The sequence below is a fragment of the Falco cherrug genome, chromosome 1, assembly GCF_023634085.1.
Source record: "Falco cherrug isolate bFalChe1 chromosome 1, bFalChe1.pri, whole genome shotgun sequence".
Taxonomy (NCBI): domain Eukaryota; kingdom Metazoa; phylum Chordata; class Aves; order Falconiformes; family Falconidae; genus Falco; species Falco cherrug.
The window spans coordinates 57770967-57787512 of NC_073697.1; the positions used below are offsets into that span (position 1 = coordinate 57770967).

Below are 16546 nucleotides of genomic sequence, written 5' to 3' on the forward strand. Positions count from 1 at the left end.
CATGAAAAAGAATCAGTTTTGTGATGCTGTCAAAAAAATTGTGGGTTTTTTTTTAATTTCATGATCACTTCACAGATGAAACCAGAAACTATTTGTGTTGTTATTACACAAGAGGCTAATATGACATAACTGACTTTGACTAGAGTAAGGGTGTGATTATGTGTTACAGCTTAAGTTGACTGAACAGCTTTGCACTATGCCTTTTCCTTTTCTCCCAACTCTACAGTCCTAACCGTACACTCCTACCACTTAATTTGAACAAGTCTTACCACACATCTGTCTTTAAAGCAAGACAACTCAACTAATCAAAATGGACAAAAAGGAATTAGTAGGAAAAAAGTTCCTTGTCTTTTGCTAGGTTTGCAAGTGTATTGACTATGCAACCAGGTGAGCGCTGGAACTGAAACGAGGGAAGAGGGGGCAGTCCCTCACAGGGCAGTGAGGAATGCTCTCCCTTCAGCACTGTCCATGTTGATTTCCCTCCATCTTAAAGCAAAAATATACAATGTACCATTTGAATCCACTGACCTATGGAAATGCTTTCTGGGCTTCACCTCAAAAAAATCTGTACTCCGCATCAAGTCATTACAAAATCCAATTCATTCACAAGACTTCTGAACTCCTCATCCTGACCCACCGAGACTCCGTGAACCGAAGCAGTCTGCATGGCAGGCTGAATATCAGGCATGGAATACACAGGAGAAAACCCTGAAGCCATCATGTCCAACTACTCTTACATCCCTATGTTAGAGCTGACACTCATTACGCTGGCTAAAGCACTAATACAACCATCGTAAGTAGTCTGAATGCCTGGCTCATACCACACCCTGCAAACACACTACAACTCAGCCTCTGATGGCTTATGCTTCTGGTGACCAAAGGAACAAAAGCCAGCAATAGGCCTACAAAAATGAGTGTCTGAAGCAGAGAATAGTTCTATACCCAGTGAACACACCACCAGTTACCGAAGGTTTTATCATTCTTAATATCCTACCCCTTCTCATCCTCCTCCTTCCTCACAGTCGCAACTTCCTTTCAGTAGCAATGTAAGTAGTAAAGGAATGCTGGAAGATAGAAGAATGAAAAAAACAGGTGTACCAAGCATTACGATCTACCTCTGCCCACTCCTCTACCTTTCCTTGCTCCCGCACTGCCACTTATGACTACCGGTTCTTCGGTGGCTCAGGCAGTGACGGCAGATCAGGGCAATAACAGCATGTTAGCGCTACAGCTGCACAGTTCAATAATGCTGATGAGACTTCTTTTAACCAGGAGTCAGTCTTTCGTCATACAGGGACACAAGCTCTAGCTCCAGCTAAAGTGAATTAACAGAAGCACATAGGCAGAAGTGGAGCATCCGTTGTAGTAGCATCCCTCAAGCACACTGGATGAGATGCAATGTTGAATAAAGCAAAGGGCACTGAAGGAAGCCCACAAGCCAGCAAGACAACAGTGGCAGTTTTCAGATGGCTGACTGTGGAGAGCATCCCAGCCCTCTGGCTGCATCCAGCATAGCTCCAGTTTGCCCCTCTCACTGACTTTCTAGAGTCCAATAAAATTGTCTTCTGGAATCAATTGATATCATAGCCAAAATAAAAGAATTTCAATTAATTTAAACCTACATTACATTTTCAAATTTTGTTTCCATTTCTTGACAAGTCAGTATGCTTGGATTTATTACTAATATCCACAAAGACAAAGTAGAGAAAAGGGTTACTTTCTATAGTTGGAATGCATTTCTGAAATGGCTAAATGGAGGTCTCTACTCTTGCTACAAATATGAATATCAAAGCCACCACAAACCCCAGGAAGCTGACGAGCTGAAGAATAAAGAATGCAGATGAGAACCAGAAGTATTTTATGAAAGCTGATTGGAAACAAAGAAAACAAGGAGGCATCATTTTCACACCACAGGTCTTCTACAGGATAAGGAAAGGAAGGCAAGGCAAAAAGGACAAGACAACTTTCAGAAGCTTTCCAGCACATCTCCTAAATGCATAAAAGCAACTAACAGATAAATCAATTGGGATATGAAAATAGAAAGCAAGTACAATAGGGCAGCAAAATTTTGGAAACATTTATGATATTCAGCCATAAAAGATGAATCCCATTAAGTTTTACATAAGTTTTAACCTAGAGACAGAGTAATAGCCTCCCTCCTATAAATGAACCACAGCTTAAAAAAACCCCTAGAATAATGAAACATAACATTAAATTCCTACCGGGGGGGGGGGGGGGGGGGGGGGGAAGCAGCATTCTATCTGCCCGAGAACAGCATGACTGAAATTACAGGATATTCAAAATACTCATCACGGAAACAGAACCAGAATGTTTCCCTTCCCCTAAAACATTTAATGAAATGAAGCAACTACAAGAGAAATAAATGCAGCAGATTAATTAATACCATATCCAGTTAGGATTTCTTTCTTCTCATTGATCTTGTATGGGCTTTAATGTTTTCCCATAAACACTGATTTTGAATACAAATATTAGCTCTTATAATTTGATTTAAAAGAGCATATGTATGCTACTGCTATGAAATGCCAATGCTTATAGCAGTTCAAAGGAAAAGTAAAACATCAAGTTTTCATTTTGGGGTGGCAGCAATTGTTGATGATAGGTGATTTTTCTTACTTACAACTTGAAACAAAATTGACAGCTACTTTTAAGCACCTACAAATCAAAGAAGTTATTAAAAAGGCAGCTGCACACTGTAGCTAAAATAAATCTTATTTTAAACATCATGTTGAATCATACTTCCATTGAACACAGACTTTATATAATTATACCACCTAAAAAAGTAGTTTTAAGTCTGTTGGTTCAAGTGATCGATCGCTTGTTCAAAATACCCAAAGACATGTAAGAGCTCGAATTAAATCAATCTCTTAAAACTACTTTTTAAACTAAATGCCAAAGTGAAATTAAAAAAGAAAGCAAGACACACAAAACCCAACAAAACGACCAACTCCAATACCTACACAAATGAAAATTACTGTCCAAGCAAAAATGTAAAGACAGTACATTTGTTTATCATATAACTTCTAAACTGTTTGCTTTCATTCACTCTTCTCATTGTCTGCAGGCATCCCAGTAAAATATAAGACAACTTTATAACTCATTTAATTCCTAGTTTGTTTCTTTTATACCTCCTCCATTATAGTTCTGCTATACCTTCTATACCTCCTCCATAACAGTCCAACATAAGTAGTAACATAGTACAGCGATGAGCCCCCTCTTCACAGCAAAACTTTGCTTGAGAAAATTGCTACTTTCATCACTTGTGAAAAGTTCATATTTCCTAGTGAAAATCCCCTCATGGGCTGGAACCTACTACAGGAGGGAGGCGTTCGTAAACACATACAAATGTTTTCTCTTGTTAACAAAAGTAGTTTGAGGTGAGAAAGAACCAATATGGCTATAAAACACTGAATAGACATGACTTTTTTTTTTTCTTTTTAGAGATATCAGGAATAACAAAAAATGTACAATGCATATAAATACACTGTAAACACCCCCTCTCACACACACATTTAACAAATCATTCTTTTCCTTGACTGCTATAAAAAATCTCGAAGATTAGGACACTTCATTCCACTCCAGAAACCACTAAACTTCAGCAGGAAGGAAGCACTGCACTCTGCTGGCTGAGAGAAGGAACGTTTAATCTAGAATATCATATAACATCAATAAATGTTAATAATTAAAGTTAGGTATAGACTCCGTGGGATTGTGCCCTATTTTCTACACTAACCCATAAAGAAAACATGGCCCAAAACCATTGACTGATTCTGCTAAGACCAGTGTGCAAAGGAGAATGGATTTTTTTTCCCAATTATTCTGAAATTAGTAGTTATAAATATGTAGTAATTGGAACCATCTTCTCTAATAAGAGCAGCCATCCTGTCCTCTGTTATGGGGAGGGATATATACTTCATAACCATGTACATCTGAACAGTACCAAACCCAGTAACATCATCTAGAGCAAGTTATATATTGGGTCAATTGACCACAGCTTATATTTTGTTTATACATAAATTCATGGAAGCTGTACTGCAGATACATAAATGTGAACAACATTTGCAGATGTTGCCACCACATAATCAAGCTACCATTACAACACATACCGAAAGATTATTAAAGAAGGTCAAAGAATAAAAAAAGAGGGGATGCGTCTTTAAATATTTAAAGTGTTTTCTAGAATTTTTTACTTGCTTAAAATGAAACTAGGTTTGTTATAGTATTGTTAGCTGCATTTTGATAGTGAACTTGTATCAGACTTAATAGTAGACAAAGCTGTAATAGCAACAGTGTTTTTTTAAATAGTAGTTTAGCAATCATCTCTTAAAAATCATGAAATTTAAGATCAATTAATTTTTCTTGATTTTTAGAAATTACTGTGAACAACGATGATAGTTATTTAGCTTCAAGTGTCAATTAGATTTTCTTCTCATGACAGCCAAAACAGACAATGACTTCATCCAAAACTGGAGAAGGCTACACATCAAAAAGACAAGATAACAACTAACATTGAAGAAGTTTCTACTATATTGTCTAATTCCATCCATGCACGCTTAGATCCATGTCACGTTAAGAACTTTCCTGCAGGACTCTATACTCCTTATCCTTTTAAAAAAGACACAGCAGTTTCCAGAACTGAGGAAAGTTATGTGACAGAGTGAATAATAACTGTAGAATGACAGGGAAAAAAATCCCAGAACTATATAATGAAAAAAGACCACCCACTCCAAAAAAATTTAAACACTATTTAAACAACTTCAAGAATACACAAATAGCTTCGTATATCTTGAGCTTAAATTTCTGTCCAAGAATTCTAAAAAGTCAAGTAGTTTTATATATTCTCCAAAAAGGAACTAAAATATTTTCTTATATGTAAGCCCTTATAAAATACTTCATTGGTTTTAAAATATAAACCCCCCATATAATATTTTTCTTTAATATTTTTTTTAGACTGACAAAGTGAGATATCCTTTACATTTAACTTTAAAAGGCAGTTTCCGTGACTCACCTCATGCTGCCCAAGACACTCCCTGTTAAAGAGAGAAAAAACAGAGATTCAGAAAACATGTATTTCTTTAATACAGGACTTTAATCAGTGACTGCCTTTCACACAAAAATAATGCATTCTATTTTTAAAAAGTGCAAACTACGAGAAAATCATACATCTATGCAGATCAACACCTTCTTTATCAACAGTTGTTTGGATTGCTGTATTTTATGACTGCAGTTCCAAAATCAGTGTTTCATGTGCAGATTACTTACAGTAGTATATGCAATTAATAATTTTTGTTTTTAAAAATTACCTGAAATGCTTTCAGATATCTTCTCCTTTGGCTCTACTAATATATCACTTCATATTTTTCAGTTATTTCAGAAAACTATCTAGTCTAACATTTACAATTCAGTCCCTTGCCTACCATTCCTAGGAAATAAAAAATGCACCCTGCTAAGAATTTTGAAGGTATTAATTGGTGACTCATTCAAACACTGATCTCCTAAACATTAAATTAATCTTTATTTTTACAAGTATGGTTTTATTTTCACCTCTGATTTCACACCTGTCATCTCCTTCCAAAGTATTATTTTGATTTCTCTACTGAAACCGTATAAAGGAGAGTAATGAAAACATTAATACTCTAGCTAAAATACCTGTAAACCAGTTCCTAAGAATTTCTAGGAAAGTATTTAAAAAAAAAAAAAAGCATCTCTGATAACTTCTCTAACACAGAGCAACTACCAATAGCTAAAGATGGTCTTTAGGACAGCAAGATATTAAAAAGAGCAATCAGTCTTTCACCTGGTATAATACGGAGCAGATAGAGCACAGGAGCCTGCTCTTTGCTCTACACAGCTCAATTCTCTTATATCCAAGACAAACTTCCAGCTAATTTGGCTTCTAGGATCTCTGCATTCCATTGTAGCATGCTTCTGTACCACTGCAAGGGGAAACTGCTCAACCAGCCCAACTGTAGCTACTAAATCGGTGGATAAGAGACTCCCCATAGCAACCCTGCATTCACGTTGAGATGTAATGGTGTCAGACTAACTACTAGATGCATGAAAAACTAGCAGGACCACTGGGCTCAAAGGGTAGTGGCTAGTTGTTTGTATCCTACTTGGACACCAGGTACAGGTGGAATTCTTCAGCCTGGGACCTATCTTGTTTAATTATTTTTTTTCCCCAATAACTTGGAAGTGACAAAATGCACTGATTTTGCAGACAATGCTCAAGGACGATACAGTTAATACATTTGAGGGCAAGGGGTGCCATTCAGAAGGATCTAGACAGACTGGACGGATGGGCTGAGAGGAAATTCATGAAATGCAGAGACAAAGAAAGTCCTGCATCTGGGACTGACTAAACCTCCACAACGCTACAGCCTGGAGACACACTAACAGTCTGTCAGAATTAAGGGGAAGTTACCAAGAAGTTGAAGCCAGGCTCCTTACCGAGGCTCTTAGCAGGAATGCAAGAGATAACAATGACACTCTTAAACAAGAAAGACCCCCCACAGTGGAGGAAAAAATTTTAACACCAACACCATACCCCATCCGCGCACCCCCCCCCCGCCCCCACCCCCCCAAAAAAAAAAAAAAAGAGCAGTAAGAGTATAAGTGTAATCAAGCACTGAAAGAGGCTGTCCAGAGAGGCTGCAGAATCAACATACTAGGGGGTTTTCAAGGTCCAGCTGGACAAAACTCAGGGGTCCACACTGGGACCAGCACTATTTAACATCTTTGTTGGTAACATGGATAGTGGGGTTGAGTGCACCCTCAGCAAGTTTGCCAATGACACCAAGCTGTGTGGTGCAGTTAACACGCTGGAGGGAATGCATGCCATCCAGAAGGACCTTGACAGGTTTGAGAGATGGGCCTGTGGAAACCTCATGAAGTTCAACAAGACCAAGTGGAAGGTCCTGCACATGGGCCAGGGCAATCCCAAGCACAAATACAGGCTGGGCAGAGAATGAACTGAGAGCAGCACTGAGGAGAAAGCCTTGGGGGTGCTGGTGGATGAAAAGCTCAACGTGTCCTGGCAACAGGTGCTTGCAACCCATAAAGCCAACCATATCCTGGGCTGCATCAAAAGAAGTGTGACTAGGAGGAGGTCAAGGGAAGTGATTCTCCCTCTTTGCTGCACTCTGGTGAGAACCAACCTGGAGTACTTTGTTCAGTTCTAGGGCGCCCACCATAACGACACGGACCTGCTACAGACCAGAGGAGGGCCATGAAAATGACCAGACAGCTGGAGCACCTCTCCTATGAAGACAGGCTGAGTGAGTTGGGGTTGTTCAGCCTGGAGAAGAGAAGGCTCCAGGGAGACCTTACAGGCTTTTCGATATTTAAAGAGGGCTTATAAGAAAGATGCGGACAGACTTTAGTAGGGCCTGTAGTGATAGGACAAGGGGCAATGACTTTAAACTAAGAGGATAGATTTGCATTAGATATTAGGAAGAAATCCTTTACTATGCAGGTGGTGAGACACTGGAACAGGTTGCCCAGAGCAGCTGTGGGTGCCCCATCCCTGGCAGTGTTCAAGGCCAGGCTGGATGGGGCTTTGAGCAGCCTGGTCTCGTGGAAGGTGTCCCTGCCCATGGCAGGGGGGTTGGAACTACATGATCTTATCTTTAAGGTCCCTTCTGACCCAAACCATTCTACAATTCTATGAAATTGATCCAAAATCAGTGTTGATCTGCTTTTAGCAGGAGGCTGGACTAGATGACCCCACCCCAAGGTACCTTCCATCCTCAATGATTCTGTGAAATTAATAGAGTAAATTTTTCAGAATCTCCCTTTTAACTCTACAGAAACAGACACTGAATACATTCCATTCCAAATCTCTCACCGTGCACGTTCAGAGATACCAAATTATTAGAAAAAGTGTCAAAAAGTATTGCAAAACCTTAGTGGTGAAGGATGGAATCCCCAGTAACATCCATCCATCCAGAACAGGATTATTTACACCACTCTCCATTATTGTATTTGTTCAAAAGTCCCTGTTCTAGCAATGATTCTAAAAGCCCTGCTAATGATCTAAGAAGGTATCATATATTTGCTTTGTAGCAAGACATTACTTTATACCTACAATTTTGTTTACTATTATTATTTTGTTGATTCAGGAAATTTCTCTCATTGCTTTCAGTAATTAAAAAAAAAAAAAAAGTTACAGTTGCAAAGATCAATCAAGAAAGTTAGGATATTCCAGAATTAATGTGATGTGATGATAGTAGAACCACAACTGCTCCAAGAACTATGAAGTGTAACAATGCTTCCTCTAGTTAAAAATTAAATATTAATATTAAAATAAAATAGCATTAATATTGAATATTAAATTAACAACTTTTCCATATGGTTTCCTTCTCACTTTGCACACTTACATCCTCTGGGGAGGAGTCTTCAGACTAAAAGAGGTGATTTTTAGGTTGGAATTCAGAGGAACTAGGAGATGTGCCTTACATAATGCATGATGTTACACAATGACCTCTGCTGAATACCTATATGAGACAGTTTCTACAGGCATCTACCCAAATACTGAAACCAGACTGTTCATAACTACACATTTTTCACCTTTTGGGAGTCTGACTTTGAACTTTGAGCCCAAGTATCAGAAATACTGAGCAGTCACAGTTTTGAACAGAAAGTACAACCTATCATAGCTTGACAAATTAAATTCTAAACATATCTATGTCGGCAGTTAAACAGATATTTTTGACCATCTTCCTCCGTCTACTTCTCACTTCATAAAATGAGGACACAATATTCCCTTGTTAAGGAGAGATGTTTAAAAAACACATAGGCAGTAATGCCTGTGAAGTATGCAGCGTTTAAAATGGTAAGAGACTACAACACAAAAACAGACCAAACCCCCCAGTATTTCCTTTTTCAGATAAATGTTTCATTCCGAGTCCTTATTCCACAATGTAAACAGAAGTTCTAGCAAATTGAAAAAGAATGGTGAAAAACGTCACTACCATATCTTCCCTTATTATCCTCAGCATTATCACAGAAAGAGTTGATATGGCTCTACTCAGAGCAGAACCTTCTGGACAAGTTAAAAATAGAAAGGAGACAAGCAGATGGGATAAAGTGCATCCACCTGCCATTCATTAGCACACAATAACTGAACAACTGAGAAACAAAACAGCAATTCATTATGCAGAAAATTATGATCCCATAAACCAAACAAGATAGAAACTGGGTGGAAAAGTTGTATGTCACTGAAGACTATCAGATTACAGTGGCTGTCTGCAATTTTCATGTTTTTTCTCTTAAGGCAGCATTGCACACAACATTTATTAGAAACAACCAATGTTTACTAACGCTATCAGTCCTTTCAAACAGTGAGCACACACTACAGAAATGCCTATTACACAAGCACCACTGCTCCTAGTTTTGCAAGAAAAGTGTTCACACAGGCTCTCTTCATCTGAAGAGGAAAATATGGTTATTTTCATGTCCATGTCTACAACAATACAAAAAGAAAAAAATTCTTTTCATGCCAAAATTTTCTTTTGTAAGTTCCATTTTTTAATACTTACACTGGTATAGGAACCTCACAGGGAGGGCATGGTAGTGCTGTTTGAATAAAAGCTGGCTCAAGTGGCTGTTCCCAGGGTCCTGCAGACTGGTGCTGAGAGCAAAAGACAACACGGGCTGAATACAGAACACAAATGGAACCATCTGCTTGACAATAAACAAACATATCTCCTAAACCTATCTCCACTCTAACAAATCCACTTTCTAGTAACTAACATTTTACTAATGGAAATCTCAACACCTCCTACACACAAAAAAAATTAGTTTCATGCTTAGCCTGGTTAGGGGTAAGAAAATTCAATTACTAAACAAGTTCAATTATCATCAAGCAGTGCATGCATCTGTCATGTTTCAAGATGCCAAACAATTTCTCACTTCTAACTAGTGCAAATTTTAATGGTTTAGTAAATATCAGTTACAATTTTTTTTGCTATGTTTAAGGTAATTGCTTACATCTGAAATTAAACATTTGTAATACAACTAACAAAAATCTTACAATTTCTTGAGTAAGTATAACGGCTGAAAACTGCACATATATAATTATATATACTACAAAATTAATTAGATTGCAACAAAAACTAGAACTACTTAGGTTTTGGTTACGCAGTACATACACCTCTGTGCTTGATTATTTATTTATTTACTCTGAACCCCAAGAGCCTCCAAAATAAAATCAAGGTCAAAAACCTGTTGCTCATTCTTCAAAACACAACACACCATTTTCCACTATTTACTTACTAAGCCAGCTTGCTTCACAAGTGCTTCATCATGGCAGGAAACAGGGCACAAATGACCACATGTTAATGTTTTCTGGCAGGACTGACGACACGGAGGACACCGACCAAAGTGGCAATAGTGTTTCTCCTGGGTAGAGTGGTGACAGGTAGGTGGTCGACTGAAGTAAAATCCAAGAATGAATCAATATGACAGCAAGAAATACGATGTTACAGTCACTGAACAATTATGCTCAATACACAAAGAATGGAGATGAACAAGTGGTTTTTTGTTTGTTTTTTTTTTTTCTTTTTAGAATGAGTTTACTTCTCACTTTCAGCCGTGGTTAATATTACAGTAAAATTATACAGGAGTTCTAAATTAAATTAAAATCAAATTTGGGTCGCATACTCCAACAGCTATTTCAATCCTAATTCTACTCTGCGCTAAGTAATCTTACTACACCCCAGTAGAAAATATTCTTTTTCCTTTTGCTAGTCAAGTTTTCTAGGTCAACTGCCTCATGGACATACTTTAAAATGTACCAGAGATGACTTGAAGAAATGAGTGGGACTGCAGAATTAGAAATGCTCAGTGGGACAGAACCTTCCCCTTGACAGCAGCAAGTTGCTCATGAAACCACAGCACTAGAGGTGTCTGACAGGAAGATTATTGCTAACTGCCATCTGTATAGTCAAGAATATGGAAGACTGACAAGTAATATCTGTAATCATATTAAAGGAATAATTTTTGCCTTTTAAGGTTGTATTTTACTACTTTCTTTAAGGACACTTATAACTCCACTGAAGAACTGGAAACACACACACCTTCTATACTGACCTGCACAGCTGTTTGCACTTCGGAGGTTTGATAGTGCGTTCTCTGCCACAGGGCACTTTAATGACAGTTTTCCCACAATTGCATTTCACATCTACAGTCTCTGGACATGGATTACAACTACCTAAAAATACATATAATAGCAACATGATAATGTGAATAAGCTACTAATTATAAAAAATGGTAACAAATATAACTGAATATGCACATGGCATAATTGTCCTATTTTGTTTGATCTAAATAACATATGGGTGTTATTTTTTTATTTCTGCTTAGTTTCAAATCCCTCCTGAGTAAGAGAATTTCACCATTCTTAAGGAATAGTAATAACAATCTTGATTATTCTACAGTTGTTAAATGGTATCAAGTTAGAAACAATCCCTCTCATTTTCAAAAGAAGTCAGCATTATTAAAGCCCAGACATTTAGATCACACAACACTTAAATACTTGCTACTTATATTTCAGTCTTACATACATATGAAGAACATGTCATCTTTCATCTATATTCAAAAGATAAAAAGACACATTGAAAAACTGGTACGATAGTTTTCCAGATTTTGTACAATATTAAAGAAATGTTCAGCCTATGTACAATGCTTTTTCCAAAAGATCCTCAAGTTACTTATGCTACTAACCTGATATATTTCAAAAAGATTTGTAAAATATCTGTGTTTTAATTTATGAAGATACAGTGTGGGAGAGCTATAAAGTGCCAACTGCTAAGTTTTATTATTGAGTAATTAAGAGTGAGAATATAAATTTTCTGAAAAGAGCAAATTTAGACATGGGATTCTGACTTACTAAAGTTGCATTGTGAAACTTTCAAGAAAGCAGTACTTCAAAGGTATTATCAACAGAAAAACTTTTTAAACAATTCTGATTTGTTAGCAGGATCTGAGAAGAAACACTTCAAGAAGCAGATCTCTCAATGACAAAAGGCTGCTGAAGTAAAAAGGATAGAAGTATACAATCTTTATATGAAAAATTAAATTTCAATGTGTAATCAGCACACACAAACAACTACTTTTACAAAACAAACTAAAGGTCTAAAGCTATGCTGCCCAACATATTGTTCTCAAATCAAGTGTTATAATGTACTACAGCAGGAAACAAAACACTTCTGATCCCCGGCAGCACATTCTAAATTTCAGCAAGCATGCTTGAGAAAAAAAGGTATATAAAAATCAAACCACAGACAGAATAGATTAAGTCACCTTTTTTCAAGGACCCCTGCTAAAGGCCAAGTGCTTATCATCAGCAACATCTAATAATTCTGAGATCAGGTACCTTTTGTAAAGGACCTGATCTGGCAAGCTATTTTCTAGGAAGCATACTATTTCCCCTAAAATCAGTGGTCACTGAGATCTGACAGCTCATTGCAAAATTGACCTGACCTGGTATTACACAAATAAAGACAAAAGAATTAATCCTAACTTTCAGCAGCTGTTAAAATATTGGTGTAAAGGAAAACCACAGTAATATAAATATTTTGAAATACAAATCATTGCCTATATCAAGAATATTTTCAAACATTCTGATGAGATATTACAAATTGTACTAGATTGTAATTTGTTAAAGCACACAGTTATTTTCTTTTCTAAATTTATCATCTGATACCACAGTTATTAGCTTCACTAGATGCAACTTTTGGCAAGAGCTAGCACTTAAATATTGACAATTGTGCTGTTTCAATAAATTACATACACTTTAAAGTGTATATATTCGATATTTACATTTTCAAAGTTCATTCTTGTTTTCTTATAGGCACCGCTTTATTGTTTTTATACTGCTGTTAGTTATCAGAAATCATTGGCAATTTTAGCCAGGCTGTAAGATGCAAGCAGTATCAAATACAAACAGCTATTCAATGTAAAAGTTTATCCTAGAATGCAGTATTAGCTCCTTCATTTTCTAACCAAAATTTTATGCTACAATTTAGTTATCAACCAGACTGCTGCAGACAAACCATGTTACCAGTTTTCCTCTGACAGTACAAAAAAAAATATTTATGTATTTCCAGGATTTGTCAGATGTGAGGATGGAAGAATAAAGGAAGAGGAAGAAGAGAAGTGGCACAGTTAACAGAGAAAACCCAAACCACTAGTTTGCAGTGACAGATTTAATAGGTAAACTGGGACAACCACCACATTTACCTGTCCCATCTTCTTAGGAATCACTGCCTCAAAAGCAAGATCGGCTGAACAAGTTGTGAATTATTTCCTGAGCTGTTGCGATTTAAAGTCCGGAACACTAAGGGAAATTACATAGGCTACTCAGTTGCTGTTTCAGCAGGGCAGCAGCTTCTGCAGGGAAAATTGCTGAGAGAACAGCCACTTTTTCAGTCATTCCAGTTAAATCCCCTACCAAGTGTATGTCAAAGCAAATGGCCAGGATAAAAGCTGCCAGGTAATTTTGGTTAAAAAGATGCTGAAAACAGCCAAAGTCACAGGATGCAGAAGTAAACTTTTTTTTTAGCCTTCATATATTCAGTAGCAAGTTCTTATATTCTCTTTTACCGGTATCTTTACTGTAAAAAATACACATTATCAACTTGTTCGGGTTTTGTTTTTTATTTTAAGACCACTTGTATCACACGTTGTATTCCAGGATTTTTTAAAAAATCCAGACTCAATCAGTACAGTCATTTCTACATGTAGCTGGACTTTGTTATGGATATTCAATGAACAGAATTACTTGGGAAAAAAAGTCAAGGCATAGATTTTGAATTAAGCAGCTGGAAAGGAGACAGAGCATTTTCAGAGGAACACTGCTAAGCAAAATTACCAGGTAAAAACTCAGGTTTTATTATGCAAGTCCTTAAGCTCTAACCACCTCTAAAAATCCTTCAAACACACTGCCCCCACAAAAAGCCCACATGCAACAAGGGAGAGAATCCATTAAGCACTACAGAGTCACACAAGCATGAAGTTTGGCAAAAATAAACAATATTACATCACTACAGGGATCCTTCACCAATTCTTACCTCTATGGCAGCCTGAAGGACATTTGTGATTTCTGCAGCCTAGAGTCCGCCCACAGACTTGATCACAAGGTGGACAGTTTCCAGAACAGCACTATTAAAAAAAAAACCCTCTATAGCTGAAAACTTAAGACATTCCTGGTATAAATTTGCCCTCTCCCACTACCTCTTTTTTTCATGCAATTTAGTAAAATTTCCTCAAATTCATGCCAAGTATAGAAAGGAGGCCATCTGTAAAGTTGTTTTAAAAACTTCAAATTATAAAACAACAAGAAAGTACACATTTGAAAACACCACTTCAACACACCAAAAAGGCAGAGGGCTTCCGAGGAACATTTTAAAGGTTCAAATTCTTATAATATTTTAGTCCAAAGTAATTTCAGAAGATTACACATAGGATAGCTAACAGTTTGCCCCATTACTCTGCGATTTCCTCCACTTTTATACTGTATCACCCCTGGCACAAGAATGTTGCTACCTTTTTTTATATTTTTTAAACACCTTTTACCTTTGTAGTAAAGGTCAGATAACTTTAGAATCAGTTATCTGCTTTCTGTTCTTATATAAAGTAGTAATGTGGAAGAAGCAGCACACATCACAACACTACCACATTGGTGGATGCCAGGTCACAAGGGAACCCCATCCTTTCTCTTAACTTGAAAGGTACCCTCCTTCCAAACTGCATCAGGAAGGATGACAATCAGAAAGAGAAACCCGGAATTTTTTAGCATAAATTAAAAACGTCAAGATTGCATTTACTTGTTTTGTCACCTGTTCACACAAATTAAATTCACTGCAGTAATAACAATAATACTCAAAAATACCTAAGAATAAAACTGCATTTTTTTCATGTCTCTGTGGTAAGAAGTCCAACTTTCATATGTCTTAATTCACATATGGCAGGCAACTTTCAGGCCTTCTTGAATCACTCAACTGAAAAGACAGGCCTGAGCTATCAGTCATTCCTTTGACTTCAAATGAGAACCAAAACAAAATTCAGATTCTCAACTGTCAGACCATTGCTGCTCGCAGTGATACATATCAGAAGGTGGCTGGAGTGTTGCACTGTCAAAAATAAGAGTATGTCCCTTACAAAGTTATGAGAGATTCCCAGCTCTTCCTACAAAGTAGAGAAAGAAATCAATTTAACTACTCCAGAATGCATAAAGCATCAGTAACTACCCAAGTATCTGAAAGCAAAACTGCCTTCTGGAACTGGAAAGTTGTCAAAATCCTCTCCCAGTTTTTAAGGCCACTGAGTTTTTCTTGGCGACATGCTGTTCAGAGGATCCTGGTACCTTGCAAACTAATTTGCATGACAATGAAGAAAACCCCTTGTTCCATACAATAACATGAGGTTGAACAACTCATTGATGTGATATATATAACATTTTTTTGAATTTAGGTATCTGAACAATACATTTGAGGAGAATCATCTCTGGACACTTACCTTTCTCCTACATTGGTGCTTTTGGCAATCACGAATTTTAGTACACTTTGTTTCACATAGATATGGCTTATGACATGGCATGCGTTTAGTGTGCTTTCCACAGCGACACTGTTTTTCAACTTCCTGGGCAGCAAGATAGGGAAAAAACCAAGGTATTTTTAATACAAGAAAAAAATAAAAGAAAATGTTCTGCTACTAGCTGTAAAGAAAAATTCATGGCAGAGTAGCATTACAATGCTCTATCACAACAGGAATGTATCACATGCTCTGAGCAGTAACTACCTGGGGATCTTGTGTCAGTGTTGCAAACACTGCTCTACACGGCATCTCACTGTAACCTTGGTCTCACCAAGAGGGGAGCCACTTCCAGAGAACCACTCAAGTGTGTAGTGCAAGATGTCAAGCATAAACACAAAACAAATTCATACAAAAAAAGTACGTTCCTTGCATAGTAAACTAGATTTACCCATTGTGTATATAGATAACTCAAGAAGTAGGTGAGCAGGTTCATCTGATCTTCATCCCAGTGCTACCTACTTTCACCACAGACTTTGTAGCCAAAGCTGGTTCAGGAAGAGACAATTCGAGAGCAGACAGCAGCCGCTTTAGATAGGCCAGACCACAGAAGCACCATAGATATTTAGAGCAGAGCAAACCAGTATTTTCTTACTAACAAGGAAATAATGTTATGTTACAGCATCTTCCATCTCACTAATGAATAAACAGCTAGAAGACCTGGGGAAAAAAACTAAGTATCTTTTAGGGTATAATTAATTAAAAAAAAACCAACCCAAAACAGTAAAACCCTCATCAATGTCTCAATTCAGAAAAATAATGCTCAACTATTAATTCAGAATTTTGCTGAGGTGGGAGAGGAGTAGAGGAAGAAACACCGCTTCATTTTTAATAAACAGAAAGTAATAGATTTTGTGATAGGCATGACTTCATTTTCCTTAGGAGACTTGCACTGTTCCAGGCATACAGTGTTTAAAACCCTAAAAAAACGTGA

General features: G+C 37.2%; 1 protein-coding gene across 1 annotated transcript in view; it reads right to left on the bottom strand.

Annotated features, from left to right (window-relative positions):
• The window catches only part of NFXL1 (nuclear transcription factor, X-box binding like 1), a 48581-nt gene that overhangs the window by 23229 nt on the left and 8806 nt on the right, over positions 1-16546 (bottom strand). Inside the window, exons 10-15 of the mRNA XM_055701510.1 lie at positions 15538-15660; positions 14091-14181; positions 11110-11230; positions 10294-10450; positions 9558-9649; positions 5027-5048 (exon numbers count right to left, since the gene is read on the bottom strand). Coding sequence (XP_055557485.1) covers positions 5027-5048; positions 9558-9649; positions 10294-10450; positions 11110-11230; positions 14091-14181; positions 15538-15660 — 606 coding nt within the window. The remainder of the gene's footprint in view (positions 1-5026; positions 5049-9557; positions 9650-10293; positions 10451-11109; positions 11231-14090; positions 14182-15537; positions 15661-16546) is intronic.